General features: G+C 46.3%; 3 protein-coding genes across 3 annotated transcripts in view; all 3 read left to right on the forward strand.

Moving 5' to 3' along the window:
* Positions 1-23140, forward strand: part of LOC143371731 (ATP-binding cassette sub-family G member 1) — a 228810-nt gene that overhangs the window by 187892 nt on the left and 17778 nt on the right. The gene's annotated exons all lie outside the window — the stretch shown is intronic.
* On the forward strand, positions 5451-17208 carry Atet (ABC transporter expressed in trachea). Its single transcript, XM_076817236.1, has 12 exons — positions 5451-6127; positions 10202-10371; positions 13749-13972; positions 14416-14533; positions 14596-14785; positions 15098-15305; positions 15380-15556; positions 15632-15993; positions 16075-16243; positions 16321-16421; positions 16499-16654; positions 16727-17208. The coding sequence occupies exons 2-12, from the start codon at positions 10211-10213 to the stop codon at positions 17069-17071; spliced, it is 2211 nt and encodes a 736-aa protein (XP_076673351.1). The 5' UTR covers positions 5451-6127; positions 10202-10210; the 3' UTR covers positions 17072-17208.
* LOC143371767 (small ribosomal subunit protein eS28) lies at positions 17231-21591 on the forward strand. The gene is made up of 2 exons (XM_076817356.1): positions 17231-21233; positions 21401-21591. Exon 1 carries the CDS (start codon positions 20987-20989, stop codon positions 21182-21184), a length of 198 nt encoding a protein of 65 aa, XP_076673471.1. The 5' UTR covers positions 17231-20986; the 3' UTR covers positions 21185-21233; positions 21401-21591.

Genomic DNA, 23140 nt, shown 5'->3' on the forward strand with positions numbered 1-23140 from the left:
TTGCAAAAGTTTAAATCACATGTAAGGTTAGTTCTCTCGTTATTGAACTTTGTAACGCAGTTACAAATAATCTAAGTATTCGAATACTCGAATATCAGAGAAGTCGATTGATTTCTTGGAATATTCGAATAATCAGGAGAATTCGAGTATTCGAATATTCGGATCGAGTGATCAAATTTCGGATTGCACCAAATAGGAATCTGAACATGTAATATTTCTTCTTAGGTTAGTTCTCTCGTTATTGAACTTCTTAACGTGTGGTTTCGCGATGTAAGCGTTATGCTAGCTTAACATGCATCACTTCCACGGTGCAGTTGCTTGTTAGTCATCGATGACTTGTGCAATGTGCTCGCAGCTTGCTCTGTGATCTTGGATGCCGTAACAATGGTACGTAAATTCTACGGCATCTCGGGAAATAACACAATAACCTTAAAATCAAACGGATAAAGGTAAGTTGATGCGAAAAGAGTCTTGTATCTATGGTGCGTTCTGTCCCATAATTATCAAGACAACATAAGCATAAATGATGTCACTGTAATATTAGATCGAATGCCTGACTCCTTTGTTCTAACGCATCCAGATGAAGTGCCCTTCCGCGATGCAGCCGTCAAGCCGAGTGCAGTTGCACCGAACGGCGTGACAAGAACAACAAACTCCGTAATCAGACCGGCACGGCTGTCGCTGGATTACGATACATTATCAAGCGGGAATTTTAACCTAATTATTGACAGTAGAAATAAGCGATTTTCTTCCTTGTATCGAAGCAATGGCGCCACCCAGAGGGAGGCCAAGGGGCCCTGGCACCCCCAAAGAAGTAGAGGCTTTGTAAATAGAAAAGGAAACTGGATTTTATTCCTGAAGTAAATTTGTATAATCGCCTAATGAATTTTATCGAATTTACATTAAAAATATTTTTATCTCTTCAACTCGGTTCCTTGAAGATTAAATCCTGAGCGCGCCACTGTATTGAAAGCACCTGTGATATATTAATCCAATTTGCCGTAGGTATATAATCCGTTGCTCCGTAATCGAATATCTATATCGAAACGTGCTTTAACTGATCGACAAATTGCGTGGCTTCGGGCATTGAGAAGGAGATGGCGAAAGCGAATAACCCGCTGCTGCAACGACGCTGCAAGTATGTACGCGATTATACGGCCATAGTCGAGGATGCGGAATGCAAGGACTCGAGGCTTTCCTAAGGAAGCATTCATAAATTTCGCCTTCCTAGAACGCGCAAGGTCCTAAGTGGACGATGAGAGAACAAAAGGCTTTCGCGGGAGAGGGTAATAATAACGTTGACGCTACCGAGCAAAAGCTGGTTCAGGAATCTTCTTCTACAATACGAAATAGACAAGAAATTAATAAAAAATATGGGAGATAATGTACCGTTTTGCACGGTTTAAAGTTCAAATGAAACATTGTATCTGCGCGCGTGCAGATACCGCAGACACGTGCGTCTGACTCAGAGGAAAATCAGAAAAGTTCTCTCAAAATGACATCACAGATTATAGTGCGCGTGCACTCGAGTGATGCTTCGCTATTTGTAGCTCAATCAACGTGCTTAAGTATATGCAAATGATTCGAGTCGGGGTCAGCGAAATTCTAGCACAGTTCCCAAACCGCGCGACGTTATACATACAGCGAGCCACGAAAGTATTCGAATGCTCGCTATTAAAACAGTGAACAATAAAAATATACATGTTAGACTTAAGTTCTAAAAGTAATGTTGTAACTACTATAAGATACAAGTATCGAGATTATATATATCGAATTTTAAATGAATCGGATAATATTTGTAGAAGGTATGAAACATTTATTGCAAAGATGTAACGAAACAGGGACACAAAAGTATTCGAACGGCATTAATAAAACGCACCTTTATATTATTATTTAAAGATTTCCAGTGCCGTTTCCAACCCCACAACATCACGAAACCACCACATTATTTTACAGTAGGACGTACATTTTTATTATTAACTTCTGAATTGGGTTTTTCCAGACATAACGATCTCCATCCGAACCAAATATACTTCTAATACATTTTTAATATACTTCTAATACATTTTTAATAAATTTGGTTCGGATGGAGATCGTTATGTCTGGAAAAACCCAATTCAGAAGTTAATAATAAAAATGTACGTCCTACTGTAAAATAATGTGATGGTTTCGTGATGTTGTGGGGTTGGAAACGGCACTGGAAATCTTGTTTTTAAATAATAATATAAAGGTGCGTTTTATTAATGCCGTTCGAATACTTTTGTGACCCTGTTTCATTACATCTTTGCAACAAATGTTTCATAAATTCTACAAATATTATTCGATTCATTTCAAATTTGATATATATATAATCCCGATACTCGTATCTTATAGTAGTTACAACATTACTTTTAAAACATAAGTCTAACATGTATAGCCTTATTACATACTGTTTTAATAGCGAGCGTTCGAATACTTTCGTGACTCACTGTAGATCAGCGCGAAGGGCGTGCACCGAAATTTGTAAAAGTCGAACCCGAGTTGCCATCGAACAACGTCAGTTATTTTTGCCTCGCACAATCCACTGCACACGTGTAATTCAGCGACGGCTACGCACAGACACCTCTCTCTAAATAGATCACCGAGGCAGACAGGCCGATTACGTAAAAATTGGCTCGAAGGGAGCCACCACCCTCGGTTTTACCAAATCGTTTCCGCACACAGTACGGAAAACAGCGCGAATGCGGGGAACGGGTCGATAGTCGTTTTGTCACGCGCCCCCCCTGCGCTTGAAACGGAACACGTATTTAGTTTTTTAATTTCTAGCGCCTTTATCGGATCGCTAGCGTAAACACGATGTTTGGTGCGCGTGCACTGACTGCGCGCAGCGGCAAAAATTCCAGTGCAGTAGTAGGCGACAAAGGAAACGTGACTACGTGACGCAGGAAAAGGATGCGATCTTCGACCGTCGCTATTACGTATGATAAAAATAGTATCTGCGAAAGAACAACAACTAATATTTGTTGTTGAACAGTTGAATGTTTTATGCGGGCTGTTCTTCCCCCGTTTAGAGCCGAGCACATATTCTGTACTCGGCACTATTCGATTTCTATGCTATTGGTGCATCTCATTGTCACGCGATTATTAATTATCGACATCTTCCGATAGTTCCAGGAAACGGTTATCAGCTATTCAAAGTATACTCGCTGGTAAAAAATGTGTACAACGAAGTCGCAAACACGGCTGTTAAATATAGTGGCGCTGATCGGTATAGAAAGCCTTCCCTGAGAATTAATTAACACGCTCTCTTTTTCAGGTTCGTGCAATTCGTCGATGGGGTGAATGGGATCTGAGCGAGAGGTGCGAGGAGCGAGATACGCGGGTTCTTACGACCCCACGGAGCCACAGCTCCTTGTTTCCCCAGAATTTTTCTCTCCTCAGTTTATTCCGCTTCCACTGGCCACACGTGCGCAGTGGGCGAAATTTGGCTGGTCGCGAGCTGAGCGAGGCGATAACGTAAACACGCCCGGAGCGCCGGGACAATCGGCACAAAACAAAGCCATGCGAAAGGTCGTAAGGAACGTGTCTTACTCTCACCGGTTAGCATTCACATCCGTAACTGCTAGGCGTAGCAGGGCGGACGAAAACCTAAAGAGGACCTTTATATTTACATTTGTATGTATTTTAGCGCCCCCGCTGGTCTTTACAATTTCGCCGTGCATTTACCATCGAACCCCGGTGAATCGCTGTTTCGTCACGCCGCGTGGCATTCACGCTGGTTTCCACAAAATATGCGCATACTCCGCGCTACTCCAAGAATCCAGACACTCGGTCGCTTCTCGCAAGTTTACATGATCGTACGTCTTCGCTGCGCTGGCGATTATGAGTCAGGAGTTCTATTCTTTAAACCCCGCTGGAGTTCGTGACACACTACGAAGAATGCTCCCAGCAAGTGGACGAACGGTTCTTTTTCCTCGCTGGCGAAGTAAACACGTGTTGCGTGCGTTTTCGAATTTTATTCCCTGCTGCCCGGTTCTGCTAGTTAGAACCATGGGGCGATCTTACACGCCAGACTCCGATCAAGCACAGCCGTCCGACGATTTCTCTGCGCAGAGTCATCAAAGTGAAAAGCAAAGATAAGCGTGAATCTGAGCCTCCTTTACCCAAGGCGGTCCGTTAGCAAAAACAACTGAATGCTTTAATACGCAGTTTCTTGTCATGTAGCTTCATTTCCGTTCACGGAGGAAATGTGCCCTAAATACGCTCTATTCGCTTTTGCGCGCCCGTCGAAAATAGAAGCGGCGATAGGAGCTCAACTCCGTTGCTCCGTCTCGTTCCCATACCAGCTGTCCGAGAGCTGTGCCGAAGATAGCGAAGATGTGTATCCCGCTAGCGTTCGAAAGGCACCTGAGACCGTAGCAAGAGGGCACGCGCTGCACTTGCGTCAGAACCGTGGCTAAACTTTGATCTTCATTCACGAGTGCAGCAGTACTCGTCGGCGATCGTTCGATTCTCTATTCGTCTCTCTCTTTGCACTCTGCTGCTTCGGTGCAAGCGCACCCGCCGGTGCGAGCGCACCGAGCGCGGGGCTGGTGCTAGAGTATCGACCCGCGGCGTGGCTAAACTCATTCTCCTTTCTCCTTTGCACTTCTCTCTCCTCCTTGCTCTAGGAACCTCGTGCTACTCTCGGCCACCAGCTCTCTCGGTCCTTCCAACACGGTGCCCGTACCTTTCTCTTTTCTCCTTGTGCCACCTTCTCCATCGCACGCTGCTCGGCGCACGCCGAGGTCGAAATTTACCGGAACGATCACGGGAATCTCGACCCTACGGCGACCAGGTACGCTTCGTGCATGCGCGAAGAAACGCAGGGACGTGCTACCTAGACCGAACGCCCTACCTCTGGGCAGGCCCTTTCGAAACTCGAACGGATATTTTCAGACGGCGCACCGAATGTTTGGCCATCGTTTCCCGAGCTAGCAGTCGCTCGGATCGTGCCACAAAAAAAGCCGTTCGTCCTTCGAGCCCCGACCCGCCTCATACATGCAAATTGCGAGGAAATATTCCGCTGCTTGATCCACTCGTGTTATTAAGACGAATGGTGTACATACTCTGTCTTCCAAGAGCAGCAATTAAGAAACTTCACAGTCATCATTTACGTAAACTCTTGCGAGTGAACCTTGAAAGAAGAAGAACCCGAAGCACGGCTTGCGTTCTGCGTTCAATAGACAGCCACTGCCGTTCAGAGATGAATAAAACTATAACGTGACGAATTCTTTCAATGTCGTCCCATATCGTCCATTATTTCCTTTTCCCCAGGAACTGTTACTAACTCGATGGGGAGCAATGCCAGCGAGATGATAAAGCCTCCATATGGCTTGGGCTGCTGTTGCGAGCGATCAAAGTTGAGAAGAGGGATCCTGAGTCATTCGTTCTGAAAGGGGGAAGCGGAGTGTCGAAGGTCTGTGATAGAGCGTGAAGCCTGCGCTGAGGATAAAGGAGCGACTAATGGAAGGAAGGAAAGAGGGAAAGAGGAGGCGAAGGAGAGAAGGGATGAAGGAAAGATGGCAGAATAGAAGGGGCGCCGGAGAGGGCCCCAATCATCGTGGCCGTCCCTGGGCTCTCGACGTCGGACAGCTCAGTTCATTTCGTTGGCGGAGGCGAACGGTGGTGGATAGCGTGACAGCTGAGTCCGTACGGTGGTGCGTCGGCCGATCGTTTCTCTATTCTCTACCCTGTCAGTCGCAGTTTGCACCGCGGATCGGTGGGTTGTATCGCGCGATTCGATTGATCGCGTATGCGTGTACGCGCGACCGAACGCCGCACTCACGGGCCGACTACGATCGCGATCGCGGCGACCACATCCACCCGACACGGATGCAGCCTCGCAATTCGAAAAACTCCTCATCGATCGTTGGGAAAACGAAGGCGAGGATCAAAGGTGCATCGTAACCATCCAACCGGGCCTATCGAGCTTCGTCCTTCTCGCCGTCACATTGCCGCGATCGCCGCGATTCTAGTCTCGCAAGCGTTGGTGCTGTGCACGGTGGTGAGGCCGAGTCAAGGGCGGAGAAGCAGAGGATGCACAACCTCATCGTCAGGGTATGAATTCGGACGCTGCTAGAGTACCAAAGTCTACAGTCGACCTACGGTGAGTTCATCCTGCCATACCAGTGTTTACCGTATTCCCCACGCAATGGTGCCCAGATAATTTTGTCGCCCGCGACCATTGCATGCCTGCGCTGACAGGAGGGTTAAGCGCCTTCCTTTGTCTACCGTTGCCAGAACCTCGAGTTTCTTGTTTCTATTCGTCATTCGCTCGCTTACTCGCGCGTCGTGCTACCGTCACATCGGGCATACGAAAACACTCGCGAGCGCAACGATACGCCAGTATCGAGATATTCGAGGCTTGGGTCGATAATGGGTTTATAAGAGCGATTCGTAACTTAATGACACTGAAACGTGTGCGTGGCGTTGGATCGTTTCCGTTGCATATTACACGATGACCCACTTTATTTTCACGGTCTTTCTCAATGCTCTTTCCGACTGTTGCCATCGTTGAAACGCGAACTGGACTCGAGCAGCGTTCCCGAGGCTCTCGCGGCCGCCGCAATTTTATTTACGATGACTCGTAAGAAAAGAGCACAGCGAGCTTACCTATGCGTGCACCGTCCGCGCGAATTGTCGAGGCGGTGAAGAAAAACAGTGGCATTCGTTTCGCCTGTTGGCACACGACACCCGCGGCTCTCAACATAGACAGCTTTATCGGACTAGCCGCTCGATGTAACTTCGCGCTATTTAAGTGCCAGATACGTGCACGTGCAAATGCAATCGCTCGACAGTTTCGGTGAAATGCGGCTGACAACCGCGAAATAAGATAGACGCGTGTCGTTCGGGGCGCAGGATCGATGCTAACGAACGTCGTCGCCTCGTCGCGATGACCGCACACGTGCTCATCAAGGAACTTACACGAATTGGATCGTTGCTCGCTATTCCGGCAGCTGCGTCCAGCGGAATGTACGGTGTAATCGCGGCGCATCTCGGAGGCGGGATTGGCCGTTAACCCCGTAGCATCTCTGGCCGATCTGTGCGCGAGAATTTAGCGGCGTGATGCGTCGCCCGCGAGTTTCTTCACCGAGGAACAGAATGGATCGCGATCCTTGACCGTTCAGACGAATTGCTACGTAGCAATCGCGAGCCGATCGATTCTTACCGATAGCGCGGAGCTCGTTACACGCCGGTGTGGTCGTTAATTTTATTTGTTTCCCGGCGAGCGTCCCGATAAAACAATCCAGACGGCCAATGATTTATCGAACCGTTCCGCGATCCCGGCTGGATCAGTTTCCATTCATCCGCTCGGTTTGAAAACGTGCGCTCGCGAGACGCGCATCAGTGCGCTACGTGTCACGTGTGGCGAGGGTCAGTGCGATTTCTGACACGTGCTCGCAACCCGAAAACCGCCATCGATCGGTCGCAACGCACGCAGGCAAGTGCCCTCTGATTTTTCATTCTCTCCTAAACTTTCGAAATTATTCTGCGCTCGGAAGTCCTCCGAATAAATAGCTTCCATCTTTTCTCCCCGGCGCACAGTGTTTTACGCGTATATGGACGAAAGTCAAGAATCCGAAGTGTTTCGTCTACAAATTCTTGTGTCTTAAAATGTTAATATAGGAACGTAGGTTTCAATGTTATCCATAACTTCTGTTGAATTTACTAATTTCTTGTCAAAAGTGGTACTAGAAATTCATTACAAATTTCGGTGCATTTTTTCAAACACGTGCCATTGGCAGAATGTTTATGCTTTTCATTTGGTTTTTATAAGTTGTGTTTAATACTGTCATACCTTCAAAACTGCTGAGTCAGTTTTTTTTACAATGCTAAAAATTTGTACTAATTCTTTATTTTAAATGTTTATCAAATTTGATGGGACTTTTAAAAAAATACCTCTGTGATTTTTGTGTATTAATTTAGGGATCATTAAACTTTATGTTAACGTCAATTTCAACTGCGCGAATTTACATGAAACAAAAAAAAATAGCCAAAATCATTATTAGCGTAGTCGCTGAGGCTCCTCTCGCATAAGACACTTATGTTAGTCTAAACAGTCGCCTTTTCTCATTGTGCATATAATTGATATAGAAAATATATTTAAAAAAAAATCGAAAAAGTGTAAATTTTTTAACCTTTGTCCCGAAAATCCATATGCTCTAAAGTCTAAACAATCGATCCAATTTTTCACGCATTCCCGATAAACAGATAAAAATGTTTTTCAAACAAAAGTTAGTCAGTAATCGCGCAACAACAAACTGTAACCGAAAAAAAATGGCAAAAACCTATTTATTTAAAAAAAAAATTAAAATCGCTTTAATTTCCTAAATACAATTTTATTTTATTTCTTTCATCAATCCATGCATTATTGTATCCTCTTTAAACAAAAAAGTATTAAGGTACTTAGATCGAAAACTGATTAATTCAGAAGTTATGAGTTTCGTCCCGGCCGACCATGTACTTCGAGACACTGTGCGTCGGTCGCTCTCAGCGAAGTTGAAAAATAAGTACGTCTATTTTCGCGAGGAAACAAAATTGGTGGCGTCGCATGGCGAAGAACATGAAATTACCCGAACGCTAATCCCCAGCCCCGCGATATCGGCAGACGAGGAATGTTCGAAAACTGATGTCATCTTTTGCACACCTGTGCGCTTTCAATCGAACTCGCGGAAGATCAGTAGAACGAACGTTTGGGCACAGTTATCATTGAGTTTTCAGGTTCGCAGCTGGACAGATCGTAAGTCGTAGACACCGTTTCTCGCAGCCGCGCGACAAATTCTAATTTATTGTGCTAGACGAGTGATTTGGAAGATAAGCGCTCAACCGCGCCACTATTCCGGCCCTATTGTACCGATAGCGATCTCCTTTGGATACGGTCATGTTTACGTGGTGATTGTCTCTCGAATTTTCTCATTATCGGGCTTCTTCGATTACTAGTGGAGGTCCAATAATCCTGTTTATCGCGGCTAGATTTGTATCTACGCTCGTGGCGGCTATAACGTCGCGCATGCCATGCAAACTTCGAATATCTCCACATTCAAGATCCGGTCGTTTCTCGCCGACGTGACAGGTAACGCCTAGGACTTATCCCTTCGTCAACGCGCGGCAATAAGACTGAAAAGAAACGAGGGAAATGGCGCCACGGGCAGAATGGAGAAAGTTCTTTGTCCACGAACTTGCCCTGACAGTTCGAAACGTCCTTGCTTTTAAGGGGGTATACCCGTTTGAACCCTCGGGAAATGTGTAGACTTTGTGGATTTTTTTACAAGTCAACGGCTTCATAAAGATCTCCCGTTTTTTTTACTATATTTACATAGTAATATGAACTAATTAAAATAAAAGTTTCAGTTACAAAATTATTGTTTTTCGGAAGTTATGCATACATATCCGAAAGTCTCTCGATTTTAGACGGCTAAACGGCGCGCCTAAAAACTCGCGCTGCGTTCAACCAATTCACTTCCAATTTTGCACGCAGGATCGTAATAAGATTCCACATCGTCCAACGAGGGTTTTTTTCATTCCGATTCCCCGTTTATTATTTATAAAGCAAAAAGGTGGCCTTTTCTCTTAGAAAAATGTAACTTTACCTTTGATCTCTCACCATTTCTTTATTTTCCAAAATCTTCGAAATCGGCCCCGTTGGGCGATAGCTATTGACGTACTTTATAAGAAGATTTTATTGTTTTTAATTTCAGACACGAGATACAGCTGTTTTCAGGCCCACCGTTTAGCCGTCTAAAATCGAGAGGCTTTCGGATATGTATGCGTAACTTCCGAAAAACAATACTTTTTTAACTGAAACTTTTTTGTTAAGTAGTTCATAATACTATGCAAAGATAGTACAAAAACGGGAAATCTTCATCGAGCCGTTGACTTGTAAAAAAATCCACAAAGTGTACACATTTTCCGAGGGTTCAAACCGGTATATCCCCTTAAATGCGCATGATTCATCGATGTTATTCCAACCGCTGTTCCTTCGCGCAAGACCTTCTCACCTCCAACTTCGTTCCCACGTTTATCATCTTCACGCAGTACCGAAGTGCAATTGATAAGGAAAGAGCGTTTAGCTTCAGCGAGGAGATAACAAACACTTGTTTAGACTCGATCTGAAAGAGCGGGCTGATCGGAGGATCTTTGGCAAGCGCCGGTAGTCTGATTGGCTGTGTTGTCGTTCCAGCATCAGCAGATGATGGCAGATCTGAAGAATCTCACTCTGAGCGCTGGAGGAGGACCCAGGTACAGCGGCGATGAACAAGTGCAGTTCATACCAGGCGGAAGCCACCAGGTGACGATAAAGTCCCCTCCGCCGACGCTACATTTGGAAAACCTCAACAATGCGATCCTCAGGTAAATATTAAAAAAAACTAGCAAATCTGCTAAGGGCGTTTGAAATTAAAATTCCGCAAAGGCGACACGCGAACGGCACGAGAATGGCGCGCGGGGCAAACTCGAGACGCGCGTTCGTTTGTTTTATTTATCGGGCTCTGCGAAACGTCGCGCTCACTTAAAAGAGTGCTTGACAGTTTTAAAAGAAACACGTGTGTCAGGCTCGCGTTAAGCCGCGTATTCACCTGCGCATTCGCCCCGAACGTGCATTCGGCGCGCACCGATTTTTAGCTCGTCCGGTGTTCGGCGCGTGTTCGGGGCGCGGCGCGCATTCGGGCCGATCCGCTTGTTGGCGGTCCATCAAAGCGCGCATTCGGGACCGAACAATACCATTAAATGGACGCCGCAAATTTCACTCAACCCCGAACGCGCGCCGAATGCGCGGCGAACGCGCGCGGAGCTCCGAACGAGCAAAAAATCGGTGCGCGCCGAATGCACATTCGGGGCGAATGCGCAGGTGAATACGCGGCTTTACTGGAGAGCTGCGAGGCACCGAGCCGGCGATTCTTATTTACGTAGCCGTCGACGGTGTTGAAGTACGCGTCAAAGTACAAGCCGCGGCGGTATTCGAATTCCGTGCGACTTACATACGAAACGAAGTACGAAGTCTATAGAAGAAGATAAGGCGAGCCTACGTTTATATCTATCGATCGTCTCGCGCGGAATGTTTCTTGCGAATCAAGGGAGCAGTATGCACGTGCTTCGTAAGCGGTTAAACCTTCCCTTGGCATTGAAAAATCGTCGAAATCGAAGCGTTTGTTCAGCTTTGCGTCACGAATGAGTCAATATACAGTAGTGCTCTATAGAAGCTTTACACAACAGCTACAATAAAAAAGGGACTGAACAGCGTAGTCGCGGGGCTTGCTCTATTCATTGCTTCGCTTTAATTCGCGTTTGGAAGGATACCTTTCGAAGGGGGGAGGTCTGCAACAACCACTGTCAGCGCGCTACGTATTTGATCGCAAGTATTTCCTTTGCCAAAAGATTTTGCTAGACTTATTGCCCCGAGTTCGGTCGTCCGATCCTTTATCTGCGCTTTAAATAACCACATCCGTGACCTTTGCTCCCGTTAATCGTCCATTCGAACCGAACTGGAATTCAGATAGGTGTTTCATGGTGCAAACAATGAATGAGGTAGAGCGCGGTCATCGAGTCGACATCGAACACGCGAAGTACTCTACGCCCCAAATATGTCTAAAACGGAACTCAAGGTCCTTCCATTGATCGCGTTGTTCAGACTAAGGCTTCTGCGAAGACTGTTCCCAGTTCGTTCCGTCGAGCCGCGACTCACCGTTCGCGGGAATAAATTGCAGCTCGAAATTCGCGAGCGCTTTGAACACCCCGCAACTCCCGCGTTAGGCATATTTATACCGTTTGGGAGACAATCTCAGATAAACGGCTCGATTAAGAAGAACGTCCGCCGATTGCGCCTGTCCGATTTTTCTCCGCGAGTCTGCTTGATTACTCGCGTACGTTAATTTGACGGGATTTAATTATCAGGCACCTCGGACTGATAGATAGCTCGCGTCGCACGATAACAATTGGACGCAACAGAAAAGTACCCGTTGTTAGAATTTATCCGATTGTCAGTTTATAAGCTGTACAGGTGATATCGATTATTCCCCGTGGCCGTCGAAACCTTAAAACTAAAATTAAGCAGCAGATTAAATTGCACACGTGACAAGCCGCACGCGTTTAACTCCGTTGGCTTCGAGACTCCGCTTCACACCGATAGAAAACACGCTTGAGCCTTGATAAAAGAAGGAAACCCTTTTTTTATCGCTCGCGCGGTTATTTTTATACACTTTCCACGCTATTCTCGCAGTACTGTGGAGATTTGCCTCGGGGAAAGTCCTCCACTAATCGCTATTCACCACGCCGAGGCTCCTGGGAACTTTATATAGCTTCGACACTCCACCGCGTTTGATCGTACGCAACGGCACGAGAAGTATCCGAATTCACCGTGACCCATCCTTTCGTTTCGACACCCGCGCAACAGATTCGTTTAAAAATAATCTGCTATAACGAGAGATGCGTTCGCGACAGTTTCACACAAACAGAAATGGGCCCTACGAGCTCTGCCCTCCCTTCACCGCGTGGAAAAGTACTCCCCCCCCCCCCCCTCCCTGGGCATCTCTATGGGCAGAATTTTTATTTATATAAAATTTCCAATAACGAATAAAAATTCATGAAATTGAAGGGTCGGATTCAATTAGGGGACTAGCGCTCGAAAATGGGAAAAATTATTGTCCAAACGCGAAGAAAGATTCGAAAATTAAATGTTGTGAAACTGAATTTTAAAAAAATATAGTGTTGTAAAGCTCATCGCGGCACACATTTTTTCTATTTGCAGTTTGTTCATCCAATCATTACTATTCGAGCTAAAATTTATAAACACAAACTTTTTCATCGTCCAAAATCATTATTTCTTTAAACATAAATTGCGATAACTTGAGTAAATATTAAAGTATTTGAGTAAATATTAAATATTAATGGATCGTTATGAAACTTAAAATACAACTTCAGAAAACTCTAGCGAAGCCGTAAAATGTACGCACAAAACCCTTATGTTAACAAATGTGATAATATTTAATTAATAAGTAATACTGGATATAACCCATGTTTTTCAACGTTCGCCGTTAAAAAGTATCGAGGCAATTTTGAGGTACATTTAACTTGCAGCGACAAAGTTTTTCCTTAACATACAAGGAAGATTTTCACCAATTTTCACACTGATTGATAAATAATTGTAGAAGATATGACGATATAACAAATCTCGCGCGCCACCATAAGTCAGCGGCCGCGTATAACGCGCTGCTTGGCAGTCTTCGACCCTTCAATTATCCCTCACGTGTCGGATAAAGTCACCTCGGGTTAACAGGCAAGTGACGAATAATTTCTCTAACTTATTTAAATTAAAAATTTGCCCACCTCTGCTTCTGCTCTTTACAAATACACAGTGATCCGACGCGCATTTAAAATTACCCGGAAAACACGAAAGAATGAGCGCAAGAGCTCGCAAAGTGTAGCACGGGGCGAACCGTTCTCTATTAGCTTGGCTTAAACGCCCGCTTCGCGGAAACGAGAGCCGGCAATTATCTAATTTGTCGGGGCGAGGTACGCGGGGCCCGCGATAGTTTCCCAACCAAACAACTGACTCACAGTTTCCCGAAAAATGGACAACCACCGCTCTCGGCGGAACAAAGGAGAAAGTTCGGCTTTAGCGAACGAGGCGGTGTTCTTTCTCCCCCGGAATTTTATCAGATCCTATCGACAGACTTTAAAATCTACTTTCACGAGCCCCACGATTCCCGAACGCTTCTGTCTTAACGTTCCAGCGGCTCGCAGAACAATCTGCACTGCAATTGCAACGGCAGCGCGTCGAACGGCGCCGTGGCCGCGATGTGCAGCAGCAGCATGTTCGCCAGGAAGGTGCCGAACCACAGTCCGGGGCAGGACGGTAAAAGGCCGGCGGTAACGCTGACGCATCTCCCGAAGAGGCCACCGGTTGACATCGAGTTCAAGAACCTGGCGTACAGCGTGTCCGAGGGCAGGAAGAGAGGTTGGTCCACGGGGTCCTGTGGGGTTCGCGCGGGGACGGCGACGGCTAAAGGGGAGAGGCACGCGTGAATCGAACGCGGCGACGCATTCGGTAGGCGTGTTCCGTTCAACAACGCGTGTGAACGACCTAGCTAAAAGAATCAATAGAAACGTACAGGTTCGTTCAGATTTCGGTCCAGATGCACCTCGAGGGATTGGGGTAGGGGTGGTGCCCGACTGCACTGTAAAGAGGTCAGCCAGGGGACCCGGCTAACCGTGAAACCTACGGCCTTAACGAAATTCCTGTGCTTTATCCGCGCCGAACCTTTCGAATTTGGCAAGAGCGCGGACTCCGTTTTAGCAATGCGAAACGTTACGTAAACCCCGCGACTGTAGGGCGATCGAGCCGGAACGGGTCAATAAGAGAATTCAAGCGCGGGTACAGCGGTGTGCTTCGTGTTGCAGGGTACAAAACGATCCTGAAATGCGTGAACGGAAAGTTCCGCTCCGGGGAGCTGACTGCCATCATGGGCCCGTCCGGCGCTGGGAAGAGCACGCTCATGAACGTTCTGGCAGGCTACAAGTGAGTTTCGTAAGTTATCGGAGCGAAAACGTGGAGCGCGTGACCATCCCCGGTATTTCCAGGACGTCGCACCTGAGTGGCTCGGTGCTGATAAACGGGAAGGACAGGAATCTGAGGAAATTTCGGAAGATGTCCTGTTACATAATGCAGGACGATCGCCTGCTGCCTCACCTCACGGTGTACGAGGCGATGATGATCTCGGCCAATCTGAAGCTGGGGAAGGACATCAGCGCGAGCGAGAAGAAAGTGGTGGTGCGTTGAGGGGATCCCCGCGTTGGAGGCCTGGCTCGTCCCAATAGGCAAAATTAGGCAGCTGCTTAGGGCGTGAATTTTTTAAAATAAGGTTTTAAATTAGATATTACGAGTCGTACTGTAAACGTTTTAAGCCGCGAATAAGAATTCAGGGCAAGGTCGTCGAAAAGCTGGAATAAATGTATTAAACCTAAAGGGCGCGATTTGGCGAGTTCGCGTAGGCCGCGGGAAAGGCTCGAGCTGGGGCCTTGGTTGCGAATAACGAATGTTCCCGAAATTGCCGAGGTTTTAATGATGCACGACGTGTTGCAGATCGAGGAGATCATCGAGACGCTCGGCCTAAGCGACGCGAGCAACACGCAAGCTCAATGCCTCAGCGGGGGCCAAAGGAAGAGGCTGTCGATTGCGTTAGAGCTGGTGAATAATCCTCCAGTGATGTTTTTCGACGAGCCGACCTCGGGCTTGGACAGCTCGACCTGTTACCAGTGCTTAAGTTTACTTAAATCGTTAAGTAGAGGAGGTAAGCGACGACCGCGAGACGCTCGCGAGATCGTGGTTGCTCTGTAAACGCTGTACATTTCGGTGTTGCTTTAGGGAGGACTATCATATGCACGATACATCAGCCAAGCGCGCGTTTGTTCGAGATGTTCGATCATCTGTACCTCCTGGCCGAAGGGCAGTGTATATACCAAGGGAATGTTAGCGGCCTGGTGCCGTTTTTGTCGTCAATGGGCCTGGATTGCCCCAGCTATCACAACCCGGCGGATTATGGTGTGTGGGAGCTTCGACATGAATTTTAGCGAAAAGTCAATGAGCCTCTGTCTTACCAAGGCGTTTATCCTTTAGTGATGGAGGTGGCGTGCGGGGAGCACGGGGAGTGCGTGCATAAATTGGTGATGGCCGTGAACAACGGTAAGTGCGTCAATTACCAACACCACCAAGCCGCGATCAACGCGGTGCAAACCGTCTCCAACGACATCGCCAAGGAATCGCCGCAGCAGGAAACGAAGTCCGAGTCCGCGCTAATACCGAACGGAATGGTGAAGCAGCCGAACGGCGGGACGGTGATCAATATGCCGATTTCTTGCACGACCTCTCTGCTGGACAGCGCGGAGAGTATAGAGCAGAAGGTCGGCTTTCCAACGAATAGCTGTACCCAATTCTGGATACTCCTTAAGAGAAGCTTCTTATCGCAAATAAGAGACATGGTTAGTTAATCGAACAAGATTGGAAGTAAATGATTCGTCGAAACGGCTCATCGCTCACGCTGGAATGCTTCGCTGTTTCAGACATTAACGAAAGTAAGGCTGATTTCACATATAATCGTCGGGTTCCTGATCGGTGCGATTTATTATGACATCGGCAACGAGGCCTCGCAAGTAATGAGCAACGCTGGCTGCGTCTTCTTCACGGTGATGTTTCTCATGTTCACCGCCATGATGCCTACCATTCTCACGTGTAAGTAAACGTACGATTACTGGTAAATATATCCAGGCCTGCGTCGCCACATGTATCAGTAACGTTTCCTGATGCAGTTCCCACGGAAATGTCTGTGTTCGTGAGGGAGCACCTAAACTACTGGTACTCCGTAAAGTCTTACTACCTTGCGAGAACCCTGGCTGATGTACCTTTTCAAGTAAATATGGCCCCTCTTAATTTCCAGTTTTATTATTAACGTACTAACGATTAACGCGTCGACCATCTCTGTTGCAGATAGTGTATTCCGTAGCGTACGTCATCATTGTATATTTCATAACGTCGCAACCCTTGGAAACCAATAGATTCATGATGTATTTAACCATATGTGTACTGACAGCGCTAGTTTCGCAATCCATCGGTCTAGTGATAGGAGCAGCGTTGAGTGTAGAGGTAAATATCGTTAACATTTCTTCGTGCACTTTCTCCGGACGGAAGAGAGATCTGTACGTGCTATTGTTTCAGAGCGGAGTGTTCATTGGCCCTGTGTCGTCGGTGCCGATCATTCTGTTCTCCGGTTTCTTCGTCAATTTCGATGCCATTCCAAAGTACCTGAAGTTTCTCTCGTACGTGAGCTACGTCAGGTACAGCTTCGAGGGCGCCATGATTTCTGTGTACGGTTATAATCGCGCTAAGCTCAAGTGTTCCGACGCCTACTGCCACTTCAAGAGCCCGACGAAGTTCCTCGAAGAGATGTCCATGCAGGACGCCGTCTTCTGGGTGGACGCCGTCGCGCTCGCCGGTTTTCTCATTATCCTGAGAGTGATCGCCTACTTTGTACTGAGACTGAAGTTACGATCTCTTCGTTAAAACCGCGCAGTGACCGAATACAATCAGTGATCGGACACGTCACGACGCCCCGGGACATCGCCTCGATCTCGTCCGAGGATCACGCGTCATTCACACACGGGGGATCGATCGGAGACTCGCGAATACGATTCTCGAATTTCCATCCTCTCCGCGCCGGAAAGTAGATATGTCAAAGCGAACGTAATGTTCGAAACTGCGCTCGTCCCGCGACGGGATGATCTATACTTATCCGTGAGAGTTCTAAGCCTGACGAAATCTGACCGGTAAATCTGGCTCACCTTGTACCAGCGTTCGCGTTCCGAGTGCCGACGTTATCTCAGAATCGTGTGTAGAACGCCTCGTTAAGAATGCAAACGCTTTCGCCACTTCGACAATGATCGTAGCTAAAGAGTAAGAAGCCCTGCATTCTTGGTAACGCGTTCCGTGTCCTCCGTACGCCACGAGTATTCCCAGGAGGCTGGTTTAACAGAGAGTCGTGCGCGTAGAAGATTTAGGCATTTTTAATAAGCTAGGATACGCAGGAATTAGATTCGAATTGTACATCATCGATAATAGACCGACGACGAAACCGCCGTTGATAATACGCATTAAAATCGAAACGAGAACATTTATAGCCAATTACTACGAACTCGCCAGGAGCCTTAGGCTCGTTCAAGACTCATGGTCCCTCCAACGAGAGCGCGTGCGCGGCGCGCGATAACATAGACTTTTCTCAATAGATAAGCAATAGAATTTACGGATCGGATGTTAGAGACGGATCCTTTATTGTTCTTGTATTTACATGAATCGCTAACATTCACTCTAGGCTACAGATGGCGCCTCGAAGATATACGGGCGAATCGCGAGCGGCTACAGTACACGTCCGACGGATCGGACGGTAAGATGTTGTGATCGTACTGGAGCGGCGGAAATGAATGTCCCCGCTCGCGCATATATCGGCGAGGTGCTTGGCGTTTGTATTTGTACTCCGAAATGATTTCTTACGTGATCGCGAATCAATCTTTACCCATATCGTCATTCCATTAAATAGACAATTCGGTAACTGTAACGTTTAAGCGACAAAACGCGTATATATTGTAAAAAGCTCACACCTGACCAATCACTAGCTGCCTGTGCGTTTGCTTCTAAGTGGGAGTGCCGAACATTGTTACATTTACTACTACGACGTAGTTGTTTAATTAGACAGGCAAAGGGAGCATCTGCATTACGAAAAAAAAAAAAATGGAAAAAAAGTCGAAGAAAAACTCTAGGCATGGCAGTGTACGTTAACGAATCTAACAAAAGATTATTCTGGTTTTGGAGATTTGTACAGGTATTCTTTCCACGGCCTATACACTGTTCGTAATTGCTACGGGTTCATTTACTCAGCGACTGAGAAACAAAAGCCGATCTAAAAAAATCTCATAGACCACTGGTTCACATTTACTTCAGACTTCGTATCGCCCGCTTAGCGTTCTTTTGTAAATGTCGCGACACGGCCGGGTGCAGAATAATCTTACCATTATAGGTGATCGATATCGCTGTTCTTAGTTTAACTTTCTAACTTTGGGGGGAGATAATATTTGTTAAGCGATAGTTATATAAACATATTTTTGTATTTGGACGTTAGAAATTCTACTTGTCGGTTTACGTTTAGGATAAACGATCCTCTTTCGTTTTTGGTACGATCGTCCTCTGTGGAGCTGAGTTACGCTCGTTTTTATCAAGCTGTTAGGGGAGAATTCTAGCGGAATTCTATTTCGATGTGTGCTCGTTATTTTATAGGCACTTATTGCAACTGTACTTATTGCGTACGTACGTAAATATTTAGGGATTTCCAAAGGGATACCTTCGGAATCGTACTTCTTTACTTAATACATATATCGTTTTCTAATTAGAGAGACTTTCGCGGCTATTATTATGCAGAGTAGAACGATTCCCGAAGAGTCGAGAGGCGGATGCCAGCGTAGCGTTTCGGGATAGGAGAGTTACACGATTCGTGATCGGTGAATAATTTATGCTTCGCGTACAATTAAGTGGGTAAAGCGTGATTCTTGGAGAGATTATATTCTACGGATCGTAGGGGGTGGGCAAAGGGAGCAAAACAGTTTCAATATTTTTAAACCCGCTACATATATAATTACTATCGTTTCTACCATTACTTATTTTTTTTTTAATTCGAATGCGTAGGCAGGGAACAACAAGGCACTGCACTACACGCGCAACCACTAGTTTCCTTTCTATTTTCATTTGTTACTTCTCTCCTTGTCTTTCTATCGTTGTTAAGCAAACCTATAGCATAGAATGTATCGTGATCAGGTAATCACCGTTGAAACATAACCGTGCATCTGAAGATCGAGTGTTCATTTCCGTTTCATTCCGTATGCGTTTGAATAATGATAACTTGGGATGTCTGTGATTCCGTATCGACAAACGATCGTTTGGCGTACAAGAAAAAATTCTGTAAAATGTACATAGAGAGGCGTGTAAATATAGGGGTTTATGGCAATGGAGCAGTGGGGAAGGGGGGCGCGTTGAACTTGGATGGGTATGATGAAAGTGCGAGACTTGTGCTTTTTTTTAATAAAAAAAAAAATGGACACACATATTCGGACGTGTACATATTTGGTTGGGTCTCAGCCCGCATTTATCGTGCAACTAAAGTAATTTTTATCCTTAACAATTGCGAGTGCAAATCACCCGGCGCAACACAGCACGCCTACACAGGGCCGAGATCTGACAGCGAGCGTGCGTCGCGTTCACTTGCAAGAAATCAATTCACAGCTAGTCTTTTCGTTCAAATCGAATTGCCGGTTGATTTCTCCGGGGGTTCTCGGTTTGCGCTCTATAATGCTGCGCGATTATTATTTAAATATGTAGCCGGGAATTCTAGGCGGACGTAGAAGCCGTAAGAACGTGCCAGATCCGCGCTTACATTGTGTTCAAGGCTCGTTAGAGCTGAGACTGTACTAACGAACAAGCAGACTTTCAATTACACACAACTATCTGGCGAGCGGGGCCTTCGGGCCGCTGCTGAAGAATTCAGATATCGTAATACCGCGCGTATGCGTGTAGTTGTGCAGCATAGGTGAATTGTTTGATAAAGTTACGCTTCTAGGACACATACCTACACCACACGTCGACGTACAATGTATATTGTCCGACCATGTAACGCGTACAGTGCATGACACTTTTTTCAAGTATTGTAATTTTATATAAACAGAGGAGTATGAGTATGCGAGAGCTGCGCGCGTGTGTGTACTAGCATGGGGAATGAGAGTTGAGAGAGAAAGGTGCGTGGATAGGGCAGAGATGAACAAATTAACGGACGACAAACGCACGCGGGGAAAACGAATTCTGCAAATCCTTGCGAAACAAATTTCCAAGTATAATGTTCCGTGTTCTGGGCAAGGAATGTCACGTTTATACTAAAGCACAAACGAATAAACATCTGTATAATGACTACATCAATCGTTCCGTTCCAAAATCAAAAAAAAAAAAGTAAAAAAAATTATCTCCTAGCCGAGGAACTGTCGCGTTCGAAACTTGCCGTTCGGTTTTTGCAGGCGTAGAATTAGTCGCGAGCACGCGGGGGTATAGGCGACCGATCTAACGCTGGAAAAGTTATTTTAAGCTCGCTTTTGCCAATGCTGCCAAAGCAAAGCTACTCGGACACGTTCAGTTATTCAGCACAGAGATTAGAATCTACGCAAAGCTCGTTAATTTCTCACGTTGCAGCGCACCGAATCTTCCCGCGTCGAAGTGTCGATCTTAAGTGCTGCTTCATGTGTCTCTTGTAAAGTATACTTGAAAATCGTGTTAGATATTGTACCGATTAAGTTGGCAAGTATTTTAGTTCGAAGCGTCCGTTGAAAGTTTCTCGAGCAATTGTGTAATCGTGCGACAAACTCGAGGAGCGAGAGTACCTGCGGGACAATGGAAAAGCCCATAGTACGCGCAAGGGTAGTGAAGGTCCTGGGCAGAACCGGCTCCCAAGGGCAATGCACGCAGGTCAAAGTGGAATTTCTGAACGAACAAAACAGGCAGCTGGTTCGAAACGTGAAGGGTCCTGTACGTGAAGGGGACATTCTCACGCTTTTAGAATCCGAAAGAGAAGCTCGACGACTTCGCTAATGACGACCTTCCTTCCCAAACGAACGAAAGGGATTCGAACCCCACCCAGGTATAGATGCCCATCCGTGAAACATACCGAGCGCATGTAACGGGAATGGGCGACTTTGTTTCCGAAGATACATTTGTACCTAAATACGTATTCCGTTAAAAATATATCGCATTTAAAGACAAAAACGCACAAGGCAGAGCTTTGACCATTGAATATTCGTTCCCCAGGTCACACGAGCAGAGGCGATGCTACCTATCTCGAAAACCAAGTCAAATTTTGTCTTTTTATATGCATGTTTTTTAACAAAATATATATCGGTGCATGCCATTGATGCAAATGGTCGCAACGGCGTGTCCCACCATGCGAATGTAACACGAAAGCATTTTCAAATAAAAGTTAGCGCATAGATATTTCTAGACGCATTGGTATAATATTTCTATCATGTCCCCAGGCAGTTGCTCTGCTTCGATATCGCCCGAGCGATCGAAATACCCGATTTCACCTTCTTTCTTTCTCATCCGAAAGTAAGTAAACAAAACATAGCCTTGGTCATGTCCATATTTCCCAGAACAAAGGAATGCCTTTATTTCCTACGAAGTGCGAAGACTACGAAGGACACATCTTCCCTTTCGTTCTTCAATACGCCGCTACAGCTCGATGTCGCCCTAATCGGCATTCGACCAATGAGAGGAGACCGTGCTCGGTACGAACGGGAACGGCGATTTTCTACTTTTAACGTTTTATTAAAAAGTTCAAGCATATTTGTACAACTAATGACGCTGAAAAATATTTGCGATTTTCTGTTCGCAATTCTTTTTTTATCCGATAACCTATAAGGTGATTAATCGTCATAATGCGCAATAAGTAACGGAAATATTGAATGTTGGCGGCAGCACCGTCGCTAAACGAGCGAATGCGGCGAAACGTTGGCGTAGCAACTTCAGTTTGGCTTGAACGATCGCGGAGTTGAGTCGTTGCGTTGCTGTATATTAATCGTCCATAATTTAGGACATTTCATAAAAAATTTCATTTATTTCATTCGTTACTTTTCTCAATTTATTATAACCGCATCATGTTCAAGCCAACTAAGTGCATCCGGTCCGGTCGAAACGTTAGCGATTTAGCTTAGCTCCAGCCGCGTCTGCCGTGTCTTCCGCGTGTGCAATTTGGTTTCATTGTCCCCCCGGACGATGGTCGTCCCCTTTCCATTTTTCATTCCTCTTTTTTGAATGTCGGTAAGGCGAAAAAGAAGCTGCGTCTGGGAGTAATCGTGCTTTCGAGGTTTGACTCGCGACACGACGATGCCCGTGACGGTGCGACGCTATTACGCGGCCCGTTTTGCGCGGTGATTAGACAGATGTTTTCGTCTGCGTTTCCTCGACGGCTTCTCAAGGTAATACGATTCTGGTGAGTCGGGCTAGAGGGGATCACACGTGTAAAATCGGTAGCCCATCAGGGATCTAAGCGATTGTCGTTGAACGAAAGCGAAACGAACACTGTTCCTTTGCTTTGTTTCGTCGTCAAAATTCGCGTGTAAATAGGATAGCAACGAAAATGTTCCTACACTATTTACAATCACCTTCTCTTTCTCCCCGCGATGACTCATCAGATGAGACGGGCAATGTAACTGAGTTAGCACAGCTCCACCATATGGGGCACGTTTCCGATCCGTTTTGAGGCCCTCCTCGATGAAGGAGATTGCCTACACCTAACGTTTTGAAGAAGCGGTTGCAATTTTTAGTCTGTAAACATTAGCTAGGGACCAGATTTTGAAAGTGCGTAGGGGGTGACTAGCACCTCCACCTCTTTCGCGGGTAGGTCATATAGGTGCTGTTCGTTTCCTCGGAAACGGTACAGTCATTTGATGCCACGATGATGTCTTCCGTGGTTCCCTTTTTAGCTTTGCAATGGAGGGTGGTTGGGCCGTCGGAATTAGGGTGAGTCACCGTTTGCAGCAACCTCCTCGT

The sequence above is a fragment of the Andrena cerasifolii genome, chromosome 7 (assembly GCF_050908995.1).
Source record: "Andrena cerasifolii isolate SP2316 chromosome 7, iyAndCera1_principal, whole genome shotgun sequence".
In the NCBI taxonomy this organism is placed as follows: Eukaryota; Metazoa; Arthropoda; class Insecta; order Hymenoptera; family Andrenidae; genus Andrena; species Andrena cerasifolii.

Bases quoted from the DNA above. Each gene is read 5' to 3' on its own strand.
- Atet (XM_076817236.1), top strand. From the start codon at position 10,211: ATGATGGCAGATCTGAAGAATCTCACTCTGAGCGCTGGAGGAGGACCC. The intron at 10,372-13,748 runs GTAAATATTAAA...TTAACGTTCCAG, and splicing joins CTCAACAATGCGATCCTCAG to CGGCTCGCAGAACAATCTGC. The intron at 14,534-14,595 runs GTGAGTTTCGTA...CGGTATTTCCAG, and splicing joins AACGTTCTGGCAGGCTACAA to GACGTCGCACCTGAGTGGCT.
- LOC143371767 (XM_076817356.1), top strand. From the start codon at position 20,987: ATGGAAAAGCCCATAGTACGCGCAAGGGTAGTGAAGGTCCTGGGCAGA.